This window comes from Dryobates pubescens, chromosome 32 (genome assembly GCF_014839835.1).
Source record: "Dryobates pubescens isolate bDryPub1 chromosome 32, bDryPub1.pri, whole genome shotgun sequence".
Lineage (NCBI taxonomy): Eukaryota > Metazoa > Chordata > Aves > Piciformes > Picidae > Dryobates > Dryobates pubescens.
In genome coordinates this window covers 4,876,441-4,896,560 of record NC_071643.1, presented here as the reverse complement: position 1 = coordinate 4,896,560, position 20,120 = coordinate 4,876,441, and the positions used below count along the sequence as shown (strand labels likewise).

The window sequence follows — 20,120 nt, the reverse complement described above, 5'->3', positions numbered from 1 at the left end:
GCTCTCTCCTCTCACACAATCCCACCGCTTCTGCGCCCTGTGCTTACCGTCACCACTCCAGCCTTGCCCAGCCTGATCCGCTGGCCGTACACATCGACATCCACGTATCGCACGTAGGACACGCGAGTGTTGCCTCCCCTGTGCTCATTGGCTGCTTCCACATTGAAGTAGGGCAGCGAGCTGTCACGCTGACACAGCTTGGAGAGGGTGTAGGTGCAGGTGCCCATGAAGTTGTGTAGCTGATTGTCAAATGTGTGGTAGTGAGGGTCTCCTTCCACCACACACGTCCCTGAGAGGTGAGAGACCAGAGAAAACATTCAGTTAAACACCTCCTGCTGCCTCTGCTCCCCAACTATGCTGCATGAAGAACATGAAATGCCCCATGACAGGTCTATTCTGCTCACCTGAGTCTGGCATTGGTACTGGTGTGGTTCCTGAAGGGGTGGTGGTGCTTGGTGTTGTAGGAGTCACATCGCCTATGAAAGAGACAACGCCAGAGGTGAATCAGTCCTTTAAAGGAGTTCATGTACACAGAAACCTAATTCTCTGTGAGAAGACGTACAATGTTGCTCAAAGGGCCCTTTTCTGACCCATGACTTGTACCTGCACAGGATCCCTGTTCAATGGACAGATCATCCAATGCCACATCACTCCGGATATCTTCACCCCACTGTCCCTCCAGGATAATCTAAGGGAAGGATGGTTCCCAGCATTAGCTCCAGCCACGTGTGTGCCATTACAAAGGGTGACTCATCTCAGATGGCAGTGGGAGCCTGCGTCCTTACCTGCATGTCTCCTGTGCCATGCACTGTCACCTCTCCCAAGTGCCATTCGTCCCCATGGGTCCCAGTTCTTTCCCAGACCAGCACTAGCTCGTCCTCCTTCACCACATACACCCTCAGGCCCATGGTTTCAGCCGTTCCGTGCATGTGGTACCAGAAGCGGAAGCAGTGAGGTCCTTCTGAGCTGCACACGGGGCTGACCAGCTGGCCCACAAAGCCAGCAGAGTCATCGCTGCCTTGCAGGTAGATGTAGTAGCCATCTGAAACAAAGTGTGAGCCACTTGGTCACACACCCACCAATACGCACAAGGCAGCCAGGGGCACTGCAAGCACTGCCCTGGGAACAGCCACGGCTACAGCTGACGGCAGGCCAACAGAGTGGAGACAAAACAGGTCCTGTGCCACACACAAGCCTCACGAGCCCTGCATCCACCTATGAGCTGTGCTCTCTAGGCCATGGCAGCTGTATGGCTTGGACTGGGCAACAGCACCACTCCAAAGCACCGCCGCAGGTCTCAGCACTGGCTCTGTGTCCTTGGAGACCTCTCAGCACTGGCTTCTGGAGAGGCCAGCATCTCCTCAGAGAGCAGTTCCTGTTCCCCTGAGACAGCCAGGTCATCAAGATTTGTATTTCTTTCCCAGTTGCATGCCAGGGCCTTGCCAGCCCTGTGGGTACCACAGGCTGATTCCAAGGCCTGGAAAGCTTCCTGAAGGAAGGCTCTGGCTCTGGCTCTGAGGAGACTGCCACAGCCAGCTCTGGATCCAGGCTAGGAAACGTGGCCAGTGCTTGCTGTTAGAAGAGGCCTGCTGCCACCTTGCCAAGGACACCCCTCTGCCTGAAGCTCTGCTGTATGCCGAGTGCCGTTCCTACCTCCCGTTGTGTGGTCAGAAGAGGGGCCGGTATTTGGCGTGGGCGTTGGCCCCTTGTTCCTTATCCAGTCAATGCTGTTAGAGTCTGGCTGGGTCCATGCACAGAAGTCATTTTCGAATGTGCAGGTGAAATTGCAGTCTGTGCTGGGAGCTGGATGTGGAGCAGAAAGGAAAGCAAAGTTTTGAGAGTGAGGCTGAGGCCATGTTTTTGTTATGTCCCACAGGGCAGCACCTGCATCCCTGACATACTTGGGGCCAGGTGAGAATGGCTGGCTAAGTGGAAGTGCACAAGAAGAGTGGGTGTCATGTCCAGTAACATGGTTACAAAGAGCCTCAAGGGCCCAGCAGAGTGGTTAAGTGGTGCACAGGAAAACCTCCCACCAACAGCCCCATTGCCTGAATGGGGACCACAAAGGAGATGAACAGGACGCTAGTCACAAGCAGTAGCAGATGAAGAAAGAGGGACTGTAAGAGTACCTGAGCTGGGTGTGGTCCTTGGTGTTGATGGTGTACTTGGAGGCTGTGTTGTAGTGGTTGTAGAAGGAACTGTAGGTGTTGGTGTTGATGGGGTGCTTGGAGGCTGTGTTGTAGTGGTTGTCGAAGGCACCGTGGGTGTTGGTGTGGATGGGGTGCTTGGAGGCTGTGTTGTAGTGGTTGTAGAAGGCACCGTGGGTATTGGTGTTGAAGGACCTAGCACAAGAGAGGGTTAGAGGACATTGGCAGCCACACCTCAGCTGGTGACAGTCTCGAGTTACCCTTTCCCAATCCAAGCTTTGTACCTGCACAGGACACTTACCACAGACAGTGCCGGCACTCCAGTCTCCCAGAGCAACACCTGCCTCAGCACAGGCTGTGGCGTAGGCCCCCAGGTCTTTGCATAGCTGCTCCGTGCTGCCCTCTGTGCCACACTGGTCATAGACACAGCTCTCAAAGTATGTCTTGGGTGGCAGAACCGCATGGCAGGGCTGGAACGGGCCACTGAGTTGTGTGAGGATTGCACACTGCTTGTTAGCTGCCTCCTCCTCGGAGGGGGAGCAGGATGCAGGAGGGCTGATGGCTGGGTCACATCTGCAAAGCAGACAGAGAGCCCTGAGCGCACAGCACCGTGTGGAAATCAGACACACCGATTCCCGAGCTCCTCCCCAGCCAAAGCCTCAGCCTCTGGAGCTCAGATCCCTTGCTGAGTTAAGGCACACACAGCTCTCATTGGCAAATATGGGCAACAAGGCTCATGGACACCCTTGCCTTCTGCACAGAAGCCAAGGGGCAAGGCGGTTTTCATCCCAACAGCTTAGGCAAAGCATTGTGACAAGGCCCTGGGGTCAGTAACGGTGAGATGCAGCATGTGGAGTGGGATGGCAGGGCCCTGAAGAGAGATCACCAAGGACCCCAGAGCACAGTGCCTATTCAGAGAGAGCACCATGCATCCTGAGCACCTGGAGGGCCCTGGGCACTGCTGCAAGCAGGCAAGCGTTAGGGGAAAGAGGGATGGATACACATCTGGCATGCTGTTGCAGACAGGACAACCTGCTGGTGTGTGTAGCAGAGAGGTAGGCGAGATGCAAGGACTCTATGCTTCTGCTTCTGTGGAGCCTCTTTGTGCCCTCACACGCTTCACCACAGCGTCTTGCCTCCTCTCCCTTTCCCCATGCCTACAATTCCCTACCCTTCTTCCTCGTGCTACACACAGCTTCCCTCTGCCACACTCCCCTTTGTCCATCATCCACACAACGCAACAAGGACTCACGGCCACTCGTCATCCGGCACCATCCAGCTGGCTCCAAATTCATTGAAGTCAGGCACGACAACCCCATCGGGTCGCATGAAGTCGTCCTGCTGGCTCCCAGTGTACGTCCCACACAGCCCACAGAGCTTGCCCTTGTGCTTCTCAGACACCTTCACGAGAAGCTCCTGGTCCCCATCAAACTGCAGCTGCAGGCCCAGCTTGGTAGAAACCTGCACGTAGGAGCCACGCAGGGAAACGTTCACACCGGGAGCAGGAGAAGCAGGCAGGAGGGCTGGAGCACCGTTTATCTGAAGAGGGAGGAGAGAGGGAGACAGAGGCATAAAGAGATGCCCTCCATTGAGAGGTCACTGTTCTTCACGGTGATGGTTTGAGGGTGCAGCTGATCAGAAGCACCAGTGGCATGAGAAACCCCATCTGGGATTGTGAGAACAGCAGTGCCTGTGCATGAGGCACGCCAAAAGCTCAGAAGAACGAGCTGCACATCTGCTGCTGCAGGAGCAGCCACAGCTGCCCTGCTCAGAGCCTCTGTGCTCTGCTGTGAGCATGCCAGCAGGCTCAGGGAAGATCAGGCTCCTCTTGGGGTGCTTAGTGGTGCCTCCTAGGGCACCTGCTGTTGCCAGAGGTAAAACAGAGAGGCTTACGTAGACCGCCTTGTTCTTGAGCAGTGCAATGTGGAGACCTTCCATGGACAGTGCCACAGAGTTGAGAGCTGTCCAGCTCTGGCTGCCCCGATGCTCGTTGCGAGTGGTGAGGCTGAAGCCGACGGAGGAGCTGTCACAGCCTGTCACCACTGTGTAGTTGCAGGAGCCCTGGAAGTGGTGAAGCTTCCCATCGAAGGTGCTGTAATGGGGGTCACCGTAGATGTGGCAGACAGCAGTGCTGGCTGGGTAACAGCCCCTCTGGCCATTCTGGATCTTGCAGACCTCGTCCTCAGCACAGGACAGCGCAGAGCAAACCATCTGGCCGTTGGCTGCACAGCGGCACTGGCGGCTGCAGTTCTCGCTCACGGAATATTCTCCCTCCTGCAGGCAGAGGAGCATCGAGCGTCAGTGCTTCGGGCAGGAAAACAGAGGCCAGGGCGTGCCCTGGGAGGGCTGCAGGCTAGAGCAGGGGTTTCACTCACGCTGTAGTAGTTGCCCTCAAAGAGGCAGCCACAGCGGGCCTCAGGCACACAGGTGTCTCCGCTGAGGAGGAAGCCAGAGGTACAAGCACACCCCTCCATGCAGGGCTTGGAGCAGCTCTGTGGGGCTTCTCGGTCAGCACAGGTGGCAGGACAGCCCGTCATGCAGGGGTCGTAGTAGCTGTTGGCAGGGCATGGCAAAGCTGCAAGGCAAAGGGGACAAGTAGGACCACTAAGTCCAGGAGGAAGGATGAGCTTCTGGGGAGGAGAAGACTAAAGACCCGCTTTGGCCAGAGGGTCTGGGCACAGGCAGCAGCTTCCTTGCCTTCTGGCAACAGCCAGGCAGGTACTCACGGCAGAAGGTGGCGTTCCTCCAGGGAGCAAGAGTCACACCGGCGGCCTGGCATGCGTCAGCGTAGGCCTCCAGAGCAGCACACAGGAACTCCTGCCCACCGCCCAGGGCACAAAGGTCATAGGAGCAGGTCTCAAAGTAGCTCTGGGGGTTGATCACACCGTGGCACCTCTCAAAGGCTCCGGGACTGGCAGTCAGCATGCCACAGAACTGCTGCGATTGGTAGAGCTCCTCCTTGTCGGAACTGCATGGTGGGATGGGGACAGGGACGCCGCAAGAGGGGTCATCGTCTGGGACCTGCCAGCTCTCCCCCAGCGCATTGGAGTCTGGGGCCTGCTGCCCACTGGGCATCATGTAGTCGTCCTCTTTCCGGTTGTTGAAGTTCCCGCACATGCCACAGGTCAGGTTGAAGTAGGCGGTGGGCACCTTCACTTCCACAGAGTGGTCAGCGTCGTAGGACACTTGGAGCTTGAAGTCTGTCTCCAGGACGATGTAGCGGCCGCTCCTGCTCACAGTCAGGGCACCTCCCGCTGCGCTCACCGGCAGGGTCTGGCGCACGTTGTTCACCTGGAGCGGACACAGCACGTTGCGCCCTGGACTTGGCCACGGCCAGCCTCTGCGGAAAACACCTTCCAGGTGCCTGTCCCAGCAAACTGGTGCCCATGATGCACTCACACAGGGGTGCTGCAGAGGCTGTCAGAACCGTGTCTGCTCTGCACTTTGCAGGGGCCTCTGTTCAACAGCAGCCACATTCCCACTTGGCCTCTTTCCCCTCCAACCCCCCTGCGCAAAGGGAAAACAAAGCAACCCGGCGGCTTCAGGGAAAGCCTCTGCCCGCACCCGGGACAATGGGGATGTCTGGTACCTGCCAGGCCCTGCCAAGAAAAGACAGCCCTGCCCTGCTGCCGCACCACGCTCGGCTCAGCCCCACTGCCTACCAGCACTTGGCTCTTCTCTTTCTTGACCATCCGAACGCGCTGTCCGTACACCTCAACCTGGACCTCCCGCACATAGGACACCCTGGGGCTGCCACGATGCTCGTTCTTGGCCTCAACGTTGAAGTAGGGCAGGGAGCTGGTGTTGGAGCACACTTTGGCCAGGGTGTAGGTGCAGTTGCCCATGAAGTTGTGTGTCAGCTTGTCAAAGGTGTTGTAGTGAGGGTCACCGTGGACGTGGCAGATGCCGTAGGATTCTTGGAGGCACTGAGGTTGCCCATCCTGCACCCCGCAGTACTGGCCCTCAGGGCAAGAGGCACTGGAGCACTGCACTTTGCTTCCGCGTGCGGGACACCTGCACCTGGACGAGCAGGTGTTGTCCGTCCAGAACTCTGAGCCCACAGGGTAGTGCTGCCCCTTGTGCCAGCAGCCGCACTGCTGGCTGGGCACGCAGCGGTCGTTGTAGAGCAGGTAGCCGCTGTCACACACGCAGCCCTCCACGCACGGCAGCTTGCAGCTAGCGGGAGCCATCGGGTCAGCACAGGTGGCAGGGCAGGCTGCAGCACAAGGCTCGTAGTGACTGTTGGTCGGACAGGTGATGGCTGCCAAGACAGAAGACAGAGCCATGACTTTTCACACACAACACTTCTTTGTGCAGGTCTTTCCCCCTTCAAAAAACAAGAAGCTACATTTTCTCGTTACTCTGGTGGGCTGCATGGGCATTCTGAGTCATACCTGACCAAAGGAAACAGACAATGGAGTCTCTGACTGCTGCCTTTAGACCCTTGGGCCATGCAACCAAAACCTTGCTTATTCCCCATGCCACTCTTTCACTCCTGTTCTGTGTTTTCCTGAGGGTACTGATCCGTGGCACCATACGTGGACTTACGGCAGAAGGTTGCGTTCCTCCACACAGGGATCTTGACACCCAGTGACATGCAGGCATCCACGTAGGACTGCAAGCTCTTGCACAGGACCTCGTGATCCAGCCCCAGCTCACACAGGTCATAGGAGCAGGTGTCAAAGTAAGCACTGGGGCTCAGCACAGCGTGGCACTGCTTGAACGGGCCACTGGTGTCAGTGAGAAGCCCACAGAAGCGGCTGCTGGCAATGGCTTGCTTGTCAGTCTCATTGCAGGCTGGAGTGGGAACTGGTCCGGCTGAGCAGCTGTGCAAGACAGAGAGAAGAGCCTCTGGTCACCTGTGGGCTTCTCCTGCTGCCTCTCCCTCCTTTTGCCTGATGTGCCCCACGCCTGCCAGGGGACCCACACACACCTGCTGTCGTTGGACACCTGCCAGCTGTTTCCCAGGCTGGTAGAGTCAGGCTCCAGCTCCCCTTCTGGGTTCAGGAAGTCGTCTGCTGCCATCCCGTTGTAGTTCCCACACATGCCACAAACCTTCTCCCCAAAGGTGCTTGGCAGCGTCACCTCCACCCGATGGTTCCCATCAAACTTCACCCTCAAGCCAAAGTCTGTTGTGACCACAGTGTAGAATCCACTGAACGAGACCTGCACGCCTGCAGATGGGAAGCAGGGCAGGACCTCTGGCACTCCGTTCACCTGGGAGGACAGCAAGCAGGACAGGGTTGGAGCAGCACGCTTGGCACAGCTCTCTCCTCTCACACAATCCCACCGCTTCTGCGCCCTGTGCTTACCGTCACCACTCCAGCCTTGCCCAGCCTGATCCGCTGGCCGTACACATCGACATCCACGTATCGCACGTAGGACACGCGAGTGTTGCCTCCCCTGTGCTCATTGGCTGCTTCCACATTGAAGTAGGGCAGCGAGCTGTCACGCTGACACAGCTTGGAGAGGGTGTAGGTGCAGGTGCCCATGAAGTTGTGTAGCTGATTGTCAAATGTGTGGTAGTGAGGGTCTCCTTCCACCACACACGTCCCTGAGAGGTGAGAGACCAGAGAAAACATTCAGTTAAACACCTCCTGCTGCCTCTGCTCCCCAACTATGCTGCATGAAGAACATGAAATGCCCCATGACAGGTCTATTCTGCTCACCTGAGTCTGGCATTGGTACTGGTGTGGTTCCTGAAGGGGTGGTGGTGCTTGGTGTTGTAGGAGTCACATCGCCTATGAAAGAGACAACGCCAGAGGTGAATCAGTCCTTTAAAGGAGTTCATGTACACAGAAACCTAATTCTCTGTGAGAAGACGTACAATGTTGCTCAAAGGGCCCTTTTCTGACCCATGACTTGTACCTGCACAGGATCCCTGTTCAATGGACAGATCATCCAATGCCACATCACTCCGGATATCTTCACCCCACTGTCCCTCCAGGATAATCTAAGGGAAGGATGGTTCCCAGCATTAGCTCCAGCCACGTGTGTGCCATTACAAAGGGTGACTCATCTCAGATGGCAGTGGGAGCCTGCGTCCTTACCTGCATGTCTCCTGTGCCATGCACTGTCACCTCTCCCAAGTGCCATTCGTCCCCATGGGTCCCAGTTCTTTCCCAGACCAGCACTAGCTCGTCCTCCTTCACCACATACACCCTCAGGCCCATGGTTTCAGCCGTTCCGTGCATGTGGTACCAGAAGCGGAAGCAGTGAGGTCCTTCTGAGCTGCACACGGGGCTGACCAGCTGGCCCACAAAGCCAGCAGAGTCATCACTGCCTTGCAGGTAGATGTAGTAGCCATCTGCAAAATACAGAGTTTCAGTTTTCATGTTCATGGGTCAGGACAATCAAAGTCCCTTCATTTACAACATTTCTTTTCCCAGCACCTTTATTAAGCTGTCAATCCTCAAATGGATTTCTAGCACTTTACACTTGTCTCCAAATTAGAGAAAGTGAAGCTTTCTGTAGGAATGGCCAAGTGCCACTGTGATATAGTCTGAGTTTGGATATACCTTTGTTCAAGGCTGTTTACATGAACTTATGGTAACAGGTCACATGCTCTTCAATGTTCTGCACTATTTAACCACCCCACAAATATTTCCTGGCTGCTGAAGTAGGCTGTGGATCGAGCCTAGGACATAGGTGGCCTTGATTTGCTATTTTAAGAGACTCCTTCCTTGACAAGCATGGCCAGATACCTTTTGTTTTTCCTACCTCCAGTTGTGTGGTCATTGGCAGGGCCAGTGTTTGGTGTGGGTGTTGGCCCCCTGTGCCTTATCCAGTCCAAGCTGTCACTCTTTGCCTGTTCCCACGCACAGAAGCTGACATCAAACGAGCAGGTCATATTGCAGGATGTTGGAGCGCCTGTATGTTAGTGCATAGAGAAAAACAGAGTTTCCAGAGTGAGATTTGGAATCTTCTCACTTTCCTGGCTATGCCCCTCTTGGTCTCATGTACCCATGTTCATGAAAGGTTTAAAAAATGGCATAATGGTATGAGCAGAAGTGACCAGCATTGAAATTCTGTTTATAAAATATAAAATTTGAAGTGCCTAAGAATGTGTGCTGTATTACAAACCCCTCCCTCAATTGTCATCATAATGCCACATTACCCTTTATTTTTACACTGTGACACAGTCATAACCCTTGGTCATGGAAAATTGCTCAATGCTGTCCTGTTTGGCACAGTACTGTTCAGCTAGCCCTCAAAGTCCTGCTTCGCTGCTAATCTAGATGTAGTAATGAGAATGGCCTGACATTTCTTTTTACTGCTTATCAATTAGGATGGGGTGTGATGTCTCAGAACTGGAAAGAGATTATGGAATGCCTTTTGTCTGTCACAGCCTCATATTTAGGCTGCCATTTCTGTTGGCTTTGGTGATCGCCTTTGGTAGTTCTAGAAGCAGCAATGTCTTGCCGTTAGCCTTACCTCTATGTTAACTATTCTAGCTAGATAATAAGGGCCTAAGAATGTCGTGACTGAAAGGCTGTTGGACCTTAAGATGCAGGGTTATTCTTTATTAATGTAACCATAGAATCATAGAACCAACAAGGTTGGAAAAGACCTCAGAGATCATCAAGTCCAACCTATCACCCCACACCTCATGACTAACTAAACCATGGCTTCAAGTGCCACGTCCAATGCCCTTTTGAATACCCCCAGGGACGGTGACTCCACCACCTCCCTGGGGAGCCTTGGTTTGAAGAGTTCTGAATTTATTTTAAATGCTTGTAGCTGTAGATAGGTTGGGTAGGTCATTAACACCTCCCCAGGAGTTAAAATATTTTATTAACGCTGAACTGATGATTTGTTAGACAAGTGTTCAGCTGTTCCTGCTCAGCACTTACTGTCTCTGCTATCTTTCATGACCCAGTTCTGAGCAAGTCTTAGGCCAAAAGGTTTTAAACGTCATGTTTTAAAGTAAATACTGGAAGTCCACTAGAAGCTTAGATTAGAGGCACAGTTCCCAGAGATGCTAAGCACTTGAAAGCTTTCTGTGGCTTCTTGAATCCCCTTTCCTGAAATTCTGCTCAACTTCTTAGCAATTTGAATTTCTATCCGTAGCATAAGGATTTAGCTGGATGGATATTTGCTAAATGACCTAATGACTTACCACAGATGGTGTCTTTCCTCCAGTCACCTAGATTTACACCTTCAAGCTCACAGGCAGCAGCATATGCCTCTAAAATCTTGCAATATTGCTCAGAACTCCCCTCTGTGGCACACAGGTCATAGACACAGCTCTCAAAGTATGCCTGAGGGGGAACGTGCCAATGGCAGGCCTCAAAAGGCCCACTGTTTTTCAAAATGACTTTGCAGAGCTCTTCATATTCTTTCTCTTCTGCTGTGTCACAAGTGGGTGGTGCAACTGAAACTGGATTACACCTGCATCAAAAATAAACAGCAGCATGGTTATATAATGAACCTTTACATTGTGTTCTGTCCTGCAAAGCACACCTCGACGGTAATAGAATGCTATGCCAAATTCTGTGGATCTGCTGTGCATAGCAATTTTTAGTGTATGAAACCCAAAAGGGAGAAATGTCATCATTTGACTCATCCTTCTCTATTAAGAATAGAACTGTTGATGTAGGACTGTCTGTCCACAGAATGAAATCCAGAAAAAGGCAACACATCAGTTATCTAACACAAGCAGGATAATTTCAATTCACTGTGGGGTATAGTAAGAACAGACATTTATATATGGAAGCATTAGTAGGCAGATAAATGCCCCATGACTATGTTAATCCATCTGCAGGCATCTTAGGAGCTGAATCTGACAGATATATTTAGCCTTCCTATAGTAAGATAACAAAAAGGAGATATTTTAGAAGGGGAAAGGGAAAACAAATACCAAGTTATATGCAAAAAAATGAGCTAAACTTCAAATAAAATCTACAAAGTTCATGTGGAAAATCTCTGAAGGGTGGCAGATATTCAAAAGTGAAAACACTAGCAAGCAAATAATATCCAAGAAGGGCTACTATGGAGTGTTAATCCTGTAACTAGATGATTCATGTTTCAGGCATTTTGCCATTTCCAGATACTTACATCCAGCTGTCATCCTTCACTAGCCAGCTGTCACCAAATTTATTTGGATCCTGCTCTAGGACTTTATCTGGTGTTAGAAAATCATCCAGTTGGTTGTCATTGAATGTTCCACACAGACCACACAGCTGTCCTTTGAGACTTTCATCAGCCAGAATGAAAAGCTCCTGGTCACCATCAAACTTAACTTGGATTCCTATAGAGGTATCAATAACCACATACTGTCCTTTTTTTTCTACTCGGGCTCCATCATTCAAAGCCACAGGAAGAGAAACCTGAACTCCGTTCACCTAAAGAAAACAAACCCCACACAATCAGGTAAGTCAATAAAGCTCAAAGGAAAAAAGGCCAGGTCTACATTGCCAATACTGAAGCTTTCTTCACCAGGTCAGCCATATCCTAATGAGCAGTGCAGGTATAGAAGTTTGAAGCCTAGCAGCGGTTAATGGACTGGGTATTTATTCCACAATTCGAATAGTGCTTTGCAGCACAACTTGAGCTCTGTGCTGTCACAACTTCATACACAGCATTGATGAAAGAGCTAGAGTAAAGCTAGTGTATGAGTCTGAGAGTGCACAGTAAAAACAGTATTTCTGTTTTAAAGACCAAATCTGTGAAAGTCAGACTGAGACCGTGTTCAGCAAAAGATTTCTATTGCAGATGAAGCTATGGATGAAGCTGGCTTTGGTTTTTTTTCCCTCTGCAGTCTCATGTAGAGAAGATTTGAATGGACAAAAGGAAAGTGTGCTGACTCTGCCCTTTTGGGAAAACAAAACCCAAAACCAAACACACCACCCACCCACCCCCAAACAATTATGTGACTTTTAAGCAAGTGCAGTCTTGGAGATGAATAAATCAGGGAAGCCTGATTCAGTTCTTTCCTACAGAAATGTAAAGTGAACAGACATGATGGGTTGTTTATGCTTAAAGTAAAACACTTACATAGGTCTCTTTCTTTTTCTTCAAAATAATGTGAAGATCTTCCAGTGTGATAGCAACAGAGTTCAGGGCTGTCCAGTTCGGGTTTCCTCTGTGCTCATTTCTGGTTGTGATTGAAAACTTCTCAGAAGAATTGGTGCACATCTCAACAGCAGTGTAATTGCAGTCTCCTTGGAAATGGTACAATCTCCCATCAAATGTTACATAATGTGGATCTCCAAAAATGTGGCAGGTGCTGGGATTCAATGGATAACATCCCAGAAGTCCATTCTGCACCTTGCAAACTTCGCTTACTTTACACCTGTCTGAATTGCAAACCACGCTCCCATTTCCATTGCATACGCATCGGCCTGCACAGTCTGCTTGCCAAAAAGTTTCTCCCTTCTGTTAGAGACAACAGAAAGGAAATAAATTAGAAGAGTTCATGGTAGTGATGAACTAGAAAAGAGCACCATAAAGTGTATGCCACAACAAACCTCATAGTATTTGCCATTCTGCAGGCAGCCGCAGTTGCTCGTGGACACACACTGTCCCCCGCTGATGACAAAACCATTGTTGCATTCACATCCTTCTACACAAGGTTTGCTGCAGTTCTCTGATGCAAGAGGGTCAGTGCAGGTTGCTGGACAAGCACTGGTGCATGGGTTGTAATGACTATTGGGAGGGCACATGATAGCTAAAAAACAATAAAAGACACAGAGTTAACACTCACAACACAGACAAAACCACTATCCAAAGCTGCAATTACTTTGGACTGGTGACAATGGGGATATTTTTTAATCCTGAAATGACTTCCCTATTTTGATACCAGAAGGCAAAAAAGAAAACATTCAAGAAGAAAAAAGAATGAATATTTAACAGATATACCCTGGGTGCTAAACATCTCCAAATCCAAGCAAACACTGTGCCTCCCTACATGAGTAGCACTTAGCTGGTACATTTCTAGAAGTATGCAGATTGTTGCTAAAGTCATTAGACACAGTCTGAAATAAACAAAGCTATTAAAGGCAAAACACATAAAACCCAGAGGTCATTCCACATTATTGGGAAACTACAGCTAATGGTCTGACAAAAATACGTGAGAAGATGAACAAAATTCTCCTTTCCTCTCTGGCAGAAAACAATAATGGGGTAGCTTCTACAGAACTTGATCTCTTACTATTTTTATTATATCTACATCAAGAAACTAAGATCTGTAAACTACGTAGGTTCCTGGCTACAGTCAGGCTCTTAGGACAAGAAGGGAGCTATTCAAAGGTTCATTTCTCTACAGAAACTCACGGCAGAAGGTGGCGTTCCTCCAGGGAGCAAGAGTCACGCCGGCGGCCTGGCATGCGTCAGCGTAGGCCTCCAGAGCAGCACACAGGAACTCCTGCCCACCGCCCAGGGCACAAAGGTCATAGGAGCAGGTCTCAAAGTAGCTCTGGGGGTTGATCACACCGTGGCACCTCTCAAAGGCTCCGGGACTGGCAGTCAGCATGCCACAGAACTGCTGCGATTGGTAGAGCTCCTCCTTGTCGGAACTGCATGGTGGGATGGGGACAGGGACACCGCAAGAGGGGTCATCGTCTGGGACCTGCCAGCTCTCCCCCAGCGCATTGGAGTCTGGGGCCTGCTGCCCACTGGGCATCATGTAGTCGTCCTCTTTCCGGTTGTTGAAGTTCCCGCACATGCCACAGGTCAGGTTGAAGTAGGCGGTGGGCACCTTCACTTCCACAGAGTGGTCAGTGTCGTAGGACACTTGGAGCTTGAAGTCTGTCTCCAGGACGATGTAGCGGCCGCTCCTGCTCACAGTCAGGGCACCTCCCGCTGCGCTCACCGGCAGGGTCTGGCGCACGTTGTTCACCTGGAGCGGACACAGCACGTTGCGCCCTGGACTTGGCCACGGCCGGCCTCTGGGGAAAACACCTTCCAGGTGCCTGTCCCAGCAAACCGGTGCCCATGATGCACTCACACAGGGGTGCTGCAGAGGCTGTCAGAACCGTGTCTGCTCTGCACTTTGCAGGGGCCTCTGTTCAACAGCAGCCACATTCCCACTTGGCCTCTTTCCCCTCCAACCCCCCTGCGCAAAGGGAAAACAAAGCAACCCGGCGGCTTCAGGGAAAGCCCCTGCCCGCACCCGGGACAATGGGGATGTCTGGTACCTGCCAGGCCCTGCCAAGAAAAGACAGCCCTGCCCTGCTGCCGCACCACGCTCGGCTCAGCCCCACTGCCTACCAGCACTTGGCTCTTCTCTTTCTTGACCATCCGAACGCGCTGTCCGTACACCTCAACCTGGACCTCCCGCACATAGGACACCCTGGGGCTGCCACGATGCTCGTTCTTGGCCTCAACGTTGAAGTAGGGCAGGGAGCTGGTGTTGGAGCACACTTTGGCCAGGGTGTAGGTGCAGTTGCCCATGAAGTTGTGTGTCAGCTTGTCAAAGGTGTTGTAGTGAGGGTCACCGTGGACGTGGCAGATGCCGTAGGATTCTTGGAGGCACTGAGGTTGCCCATCCTGCACCCCGCAGTACTGGCCCTCAGGGCAAGAGGCACTGGAGCACTGCACTTTGCTTCCGCGTGCGGGACACCTGCACCTGGACGAGCAGGTGTTGTCCGTCCAGAACTCTGAGCCCACAGGGTAGTGCTGCCCCTTGTGCCAGCAGCCGCACTGCTGGCTGGGCACGCAGCGGTCGTTGTAGAGCAGGTAGCCGCTGTCACACACGCAGCTCTCCACGCACGGCAGCTTGCAGGTGTAGGGTGCCATCGGGTCAGCACAGGTGGCAGGGCAGGCTGCCGCACAGGGCTCGTAGTGACTGTTGGTCGGACAGGTTAGTGCTGTGGAACAAAAGATAAACCTATTCAAATATGAAACAAGAGTCACAGAGAAATCAGGCTTCAGTAATTCCAGCAATTATAGGCAAGTCTCTTTCTTTAGTCTCATCATCTTCTGCAGCACAGAAGGCACACAGGGCACTGGATTACTGTTTCATATTCCTTGCATTGGGTCTGCTGTGAGCAGGTTAGACAGCTTTTAAATCCTGCTCTAAACATTACATGGTGGGTTGCTTTTCCCACCCCCCCTACAATATATGCCTGAATGTTCCTTTCTCACAGTCACAGGTTGCTTGGATTCCTTATTACCATCTACAGTTCTGCCTTTCATCTGTTTTGGTTCATGTCCCTTCTATTTTCCTGTAAGGTGTTCACTCTGATGTGTTTTTTCTGAGGTTGCTGTAGGAGAAGACACAACATCCATTCTGTTAACTGGTCCCTGGCCACCCTGCTGGAAGCACAGGAGAAGGGAGCTCAGTGACTCAGGAAGGAGGATGAGTAAAACTCCTGCATATCTGCTAAATGATCTCAAAGACACTGAGGTTTAGGCATAGGTTCTTCAGAATGTGAAAAAACCTTCCAAGTAAAATGCTCCTGACACACTTTATATCCCTGAACAAAACTATAAGAGGACTACAGGAATTCAAAAGAAAAGCCTCCAACTCTGTTCTAAGATTTACCAGACAGGATTTTCTCCTTCCACCCGAAGCAGCTGAACTGTTTTCACTAGAACCTTCCCAACGGAATCAAACTGAGGGCTATGTGTAACCCTGAAATCTTTAGCTGGATTAGCTAAGATTCAGAATGTTATATGAGTTCAAAAGACGTAGTATTCTCTCCTCAGGAAGTCTTAATTACGTCCTCCTGCCAAGTGGTAATTGCCAGTAATCTTTGATACATACGGCAAAAGGTTGCATTTCTCCACGGTGTCAGCTGGACCCCTGCAGCTTGGCACACATCTGCATAAGCCTGCAGGTTTTCACAGAGGGCTGCATTGTCCAGATGAAGTTCACAGAGATCATACTGGCAGGCTTCAGAATAACTTTGTGGGTTGACTACTGAGTGGCAGCTCTGGAACGGACCGTTGGGATCTGTGATCAGACCACAGTATTCATTGCTTTGGATCATCAGTTTCTCATCAGCGGTGCAATTTGGAGTGTGGCCATCATCTGGCAAGCACCTAGTGCAGAAAAAAAGGAAAAGAGATGTGGAAAATTTCACTGATGAACTCTGCCTGAATAAGAGGCTTATCAAATCACACCTAACAAAACTACAGGGCTGTCCCCAGGCCAGGTGTGGCATATTTTAAAGCTTCCCATTTCAAACACTTAGGATAGAAATTCAGATTTTAGTATGATCTCTTTATAAGCTTTGAGAGTCCTGAAAGGAATCTAAATATTTATTTTGGCTTTCTTTTAAGTCAAGTGTTCTATGTGGGAAATATTTAGGAAGAGCAAACAAGAAAATAAAAGCATTTGAAGTTAAACCTCTGCTGTCAGTAAATAACATATTGTGAAATTATAAAATAAACAGTCAAGCATCTCAGAAGAGGGCAAACCAGATCTAAGGCTAAGGCCTAACACAGGGTCCTACCTGGAGTCATTGTAAACTTGCCAGCTGTTGCCAAAGCTGGCTGAGTTTTCTTCCATCTCTCCATCTGGGTTAAGGAAGTCATCTGCTTTGTGCCCGTTGTAATTTCCACACATTCCACAGACCTTAGACATAAAGGTGCTGGGAAGAGTGATTTCTACTCTGTGGTTTCCATCAAACCTGACATTCAGCCCAAAGTCAGTGGCGACCACAACATACTGCCCACTGATGGAAATATTGACACCTTGTGCCAAAGTCACAGGGAGCACCTGGCTGACTCCATCAACCTGCAGACACAGAGAAGGACAAGCATTACAGTCACTTTAAAATAAGTATTTTTAAGTGATATTGAGCATAGGACTTGCCCTCTCTAGGCAACCTGTTCCAGTGCTCAACCACCCTCATTGTAAAGAACTTTTTCTTCACATCCAATCTAAATCTTCTCTAATTTCAAATCATTGTCCCTCATCCTATCACTGCAGACCTTTGTAAACAGCCCCTCTGCAGAGCCTTCTTGCAGGCCCCCTTCAGGTACTGGAAGGTGGTGATTAGGTCTACCCAGAGCCTCCTATTCTCCAGGCTGAACAACCCTGGCACCCTCAGCCTGTCCTCATAGCAGAGGTGTACCAGCCCCTGACCAGTTTCATCACAGGATAGGAAAATAACTACCATCATGGACCTGGTTAATGCAGGGCCTTTTTATTCCCTCATGTAGACCAGTTTTGAGCATGGGGGGGTAAGCTGGAAATGTAAGATAGCCTATCAACTCCATCTAGAGTGTCAGCTCTACTCCCACCTTTTAGCAACACAGCACAACATTTTAGCCTGTGCTTTCAATCTTGAAATGCCAAGGTTTAAAAACTCCACACTACTCCTACTCCTAAATACCTGACTGCCCTCTAGATAATGCTGCATGTGTGCTGGAAATGTGTAGTCATTGCACAACGGTGTATTCACTCACACTCTGAGTTACTGATGAGAGATAGTGGGCTCCAACCTTACCTTAACAACTTTCTTCTGACCCAGGTTGATCCTGTAGCCATACACATCGATGTCCACATACCGGACGTAAGACACACGGGTATTGCTTCCCCTGTGCTCATTGGCTGCTTCCACATTGAAGTAGGGCAGTGAGCCATTGCTCTCACACAGCTTGGAGAGGGTGTAGGTGCAGGTGCCCATGAAGTCATGACGCTGGTTGTCAAACGTGTAGTAATGAGGATCTCCGTATACGCTGCAGATTGCTTCTGGAGATAGGAGAAAGGGATATGTTTTCAGCAGCATAAGGATACATCCATAAAAGGTACATCACTGAGCATGGGGAAACACAATCACCCTCATTTGATAGGTTACATATAGAGGAACTGATACAGGAAAGGAAGATTTATGTAGCCTAAGGCAATGCCACAGAGAGATACCCAAAGCAATTAACTGAACCTGAGCGGTAACACCAGTAATAAAATATTTAGGTTCTCTTCTGCAACCCATTGACTAGCACGTGTGATGGGCTAAAATTACCTGTCACTGGAGGTGGTGTAGGTTCTGGTGGTGTAGGCTGTGGTGGTTCAGGGGTAGGGACAGCTTCTGTTAGTAGAAAAGACAATGCAGTTATAACATCACAAGGTGAACACTACTTAAACACCAACACGCTTGAATTTTCTCTTATTCTTCTCCAGCATAAAATTAGAAGCGAAACTGCATCTTTAAAACCAGGGATGTGGGGGTCTTTCGAGTGCTTAGGAAAGCTTCTTTAATTGCTGGCTTGGCTACATTGATTGGGCTCGTGCCAGCATGCTTCTCTGAAGCTGGAAGTGCATTTAAAATTGGATACGCATCTCCCTCTGGTGTGTATGTTAAAGCACGAAGGTCATACTGCCTGCAGGTGTTGGCAGGGAGTGAGTAGCCTGCCAGCAGGTGCCACGTAGCAGAAACTCTCAGGGCACTGGTGGTTTCTAATCAGAAAGTTTTGTTATTTCTTCAGAATAATTTGTATTTCTTAGGAATGTGACAGCCGTAAGAGCTTTCTCCTGACAGACACAGCAGTTGTGTTGTGGAGCCTTCCCTCCTGCCTGCTTCTGCTTGTTGACAGATATTAGCATCTTCCCCATCTATTCTTTACCCATCACAAAGGCATTTTCTGAAAGAAATGGTTCCCTTGGTGTATTTGTGCTCATTGCCTTCTTCCTTAAGCTAGCAACACCACGATGAGTATTCTTTTGACATCATGTTTATTAACCTGGTGATGCAAACGAGTGGCACATCTGAGTATCTGGAAGTACAACAGACTGAGGAAAACCTTCAGAACATGCCTGCATATTGCTCCTGCCCCTTTGCAGAACAAAGAACCACTCCTCCCATTTGAGTACTCTTTTATTTCACTCTAGTGAGTTGTCCATTGTGCACTGAGTATTCAATAACTCAGGGATGAATTGGAGACAGCTAACCAATTAATTGATTCGTGGAGGACAGCGCTTCCCACCTACTTAGAGATGTACTCTGGGTAGGTGATCATCCAAATGAATCCTTGAGTAAGGCAGTAGGTCTACTGTCTTTCCAACACTGCTAAACACATAATTTATAGGGATTAAGTTGCAATGTAGAAAACAATCACAGAATTATCAGGGTTGGAAGGCACCTTAAAGATCATCTAGTTCCAATCCCCCTGCCAAGGGCAGGTCTACCCTCCACTAGATCAAGTTGCCCAGAGCCACATCCAACCTGGCCTTAAAAACATCCAGGGATGGGGCTTCCACCACCTCCCTGGGCAACTTGTTTCAGTGTCTTACCACCCTCATGGGGAAGAACTTCTTCCTAATGTCTAATCTAAAAAATACCATGAAAAACCAGAAACCCAAACAAGGTGTTTTTTCTGCTTTTACAATAATGCTGCAGCAACAGCATACTGTGATGGTGCTGCTTTTGTGCTAACCATGTGACTCAAACTCATCTGAATGTGGGGTTTTTCAGGATACCTAAGATTCTAATTCAAAAGAAGCCAGTAGACTTCATATAACTTCAAATCTAGTGCATACTGGCAAATCTCTGCACAAAATTACCTCATTCACTTAATGAGCTCCAACTTCAAAGCTGAAGACATTTTGCAATAACCTGCCTGGAAATGGGATCAGATCTTTTGCATGCACTGGTTTCTTCTGCATTTGTTGCTTATATGCCTGTTTCCCATGGCCAATAACTTTCTCTGTATAGAATTTCTTCCTAACCTCCAGCCTAAACCTCCCCACGTGCAGCTTGAGACTGTGTCCTCTTGTTCTGGTGCTGGCTGCCTGGGGGAAGAGAACAACCCCCACCTGGCTACAACCTCCCCTTAAGGTAGTTGTAGAGAGCAAGAAGGTCACCCCTGAGTCTCCTCCTCTCCAGGCTAAGCAACCCCAGCTCCCTCAGCCTCTCCTCATAGGGCTGTGTTCCAAACCCCTCACCAACTTCATTGCCCTTCTCTGAAGACACTCCAGCAAGTCAACCTCCTTCCTAAACTGAGGGGCCCAGAACTGGACTCAAGGTGCCGCCTAACCAGTGCTGACCACAGGGGCAGAATGACCTCCCTGCTCCTGCTGGCCAC

At 50.2% G+C, this 20,120-nt stretch overlaps 1 protein-coding gene across 1 annotated transcript in view; it reads right to left on the bottom strand.

Annotated features, from left to right (window-relative positions):
* FCGBP (Fc gamma binding protein) overlaps positions 1-20,120 on the bottom strand; it is a 60,913-nt gene that overhangs the window by 37,416 nt on the left and 3,377 nt on the right. The window contains exons 3-29 of the mRNA XM_054175541.1: positions 17,546-17,790; positions 16,547-16,830; positions 15,856-16,133; positions 14,358-14,956; positions 13,422-13,986; positions 12,617-12,816; positions 11,205-11,491; positions 10,267-10,538; positions 8,198-8,454; positions 8,016-8,100; positions 7,817-7,888; positions 7,460-7,701; positions 7,081-7,364; positions 6,696-6,973; positions 5,810-6,408; positions 4,874-5,438; positions 4,523-4,722; positions 4,041-4,421; positions 3,400-3,686; positions 2,562-2,720; positions 2,130-2,342; positions 1,902-1,984; positions 1,654-1,803; positions 786-1,042; positions 604-688; positions 405-476; positions 48-289 (exon numbers count right to left, since the gene is read on the bottom strand). Of these exons, the coding sequence (XP_054031516.1) occupies positions 48-289; positions 405-476; positions 604-688; positions 786-1,042; positions 1,654-1,803; positions 1,902-1,984; positions 2,130-2,342; positions 2,562-2,720; positions 3,400-3,686; positions 4,041-4,421; positions 4,523-4,722; positions 4,874-5,438; positions 5,810-6,408; positions 6,696-6,973; positions 7,081-7,364; positions 7,460-7,701; positions 7,817-7,888; positions 8,016-8,100; positions 8,198-8,454; positions 10,267-10,538; positions 11,205-11,491; positions 12,617-12,816; positions 13,422-13,986; positions 14,358-14,956; positions 15,856-16,133; positions 16,547-16,830; positions 17,546-17,790 (7,241 nt within the window). The remainder of the gene's footprint in view (positions 1-47; positions 290-404; positions 477-603; positions 689-785; positions 1,043-1,653; positions 1,804-1,901; positions 1,985-2,129; positions 2,343-2,561; positions 2,721-3,399; positions 3,687-4,040; positions 4,422-4,522; positions 4,723-4,873; positions 5,439-5,809; positions 6,409-6,695; positions 6,974-7,080; positions 7,365-7,459; positions 7,702-7,816; positions 7,889-8,015; positions 8,101-8,197; positions 8,455-10,266; positions 10,539-11,204; positions 11,492-12,616; positions 12,817-13,421; positions 13,987-14,357; positions 14,957-15,855; positions 16,134-16,546; positions 16,831-17,545; positions 17,791-20,120) is intronic.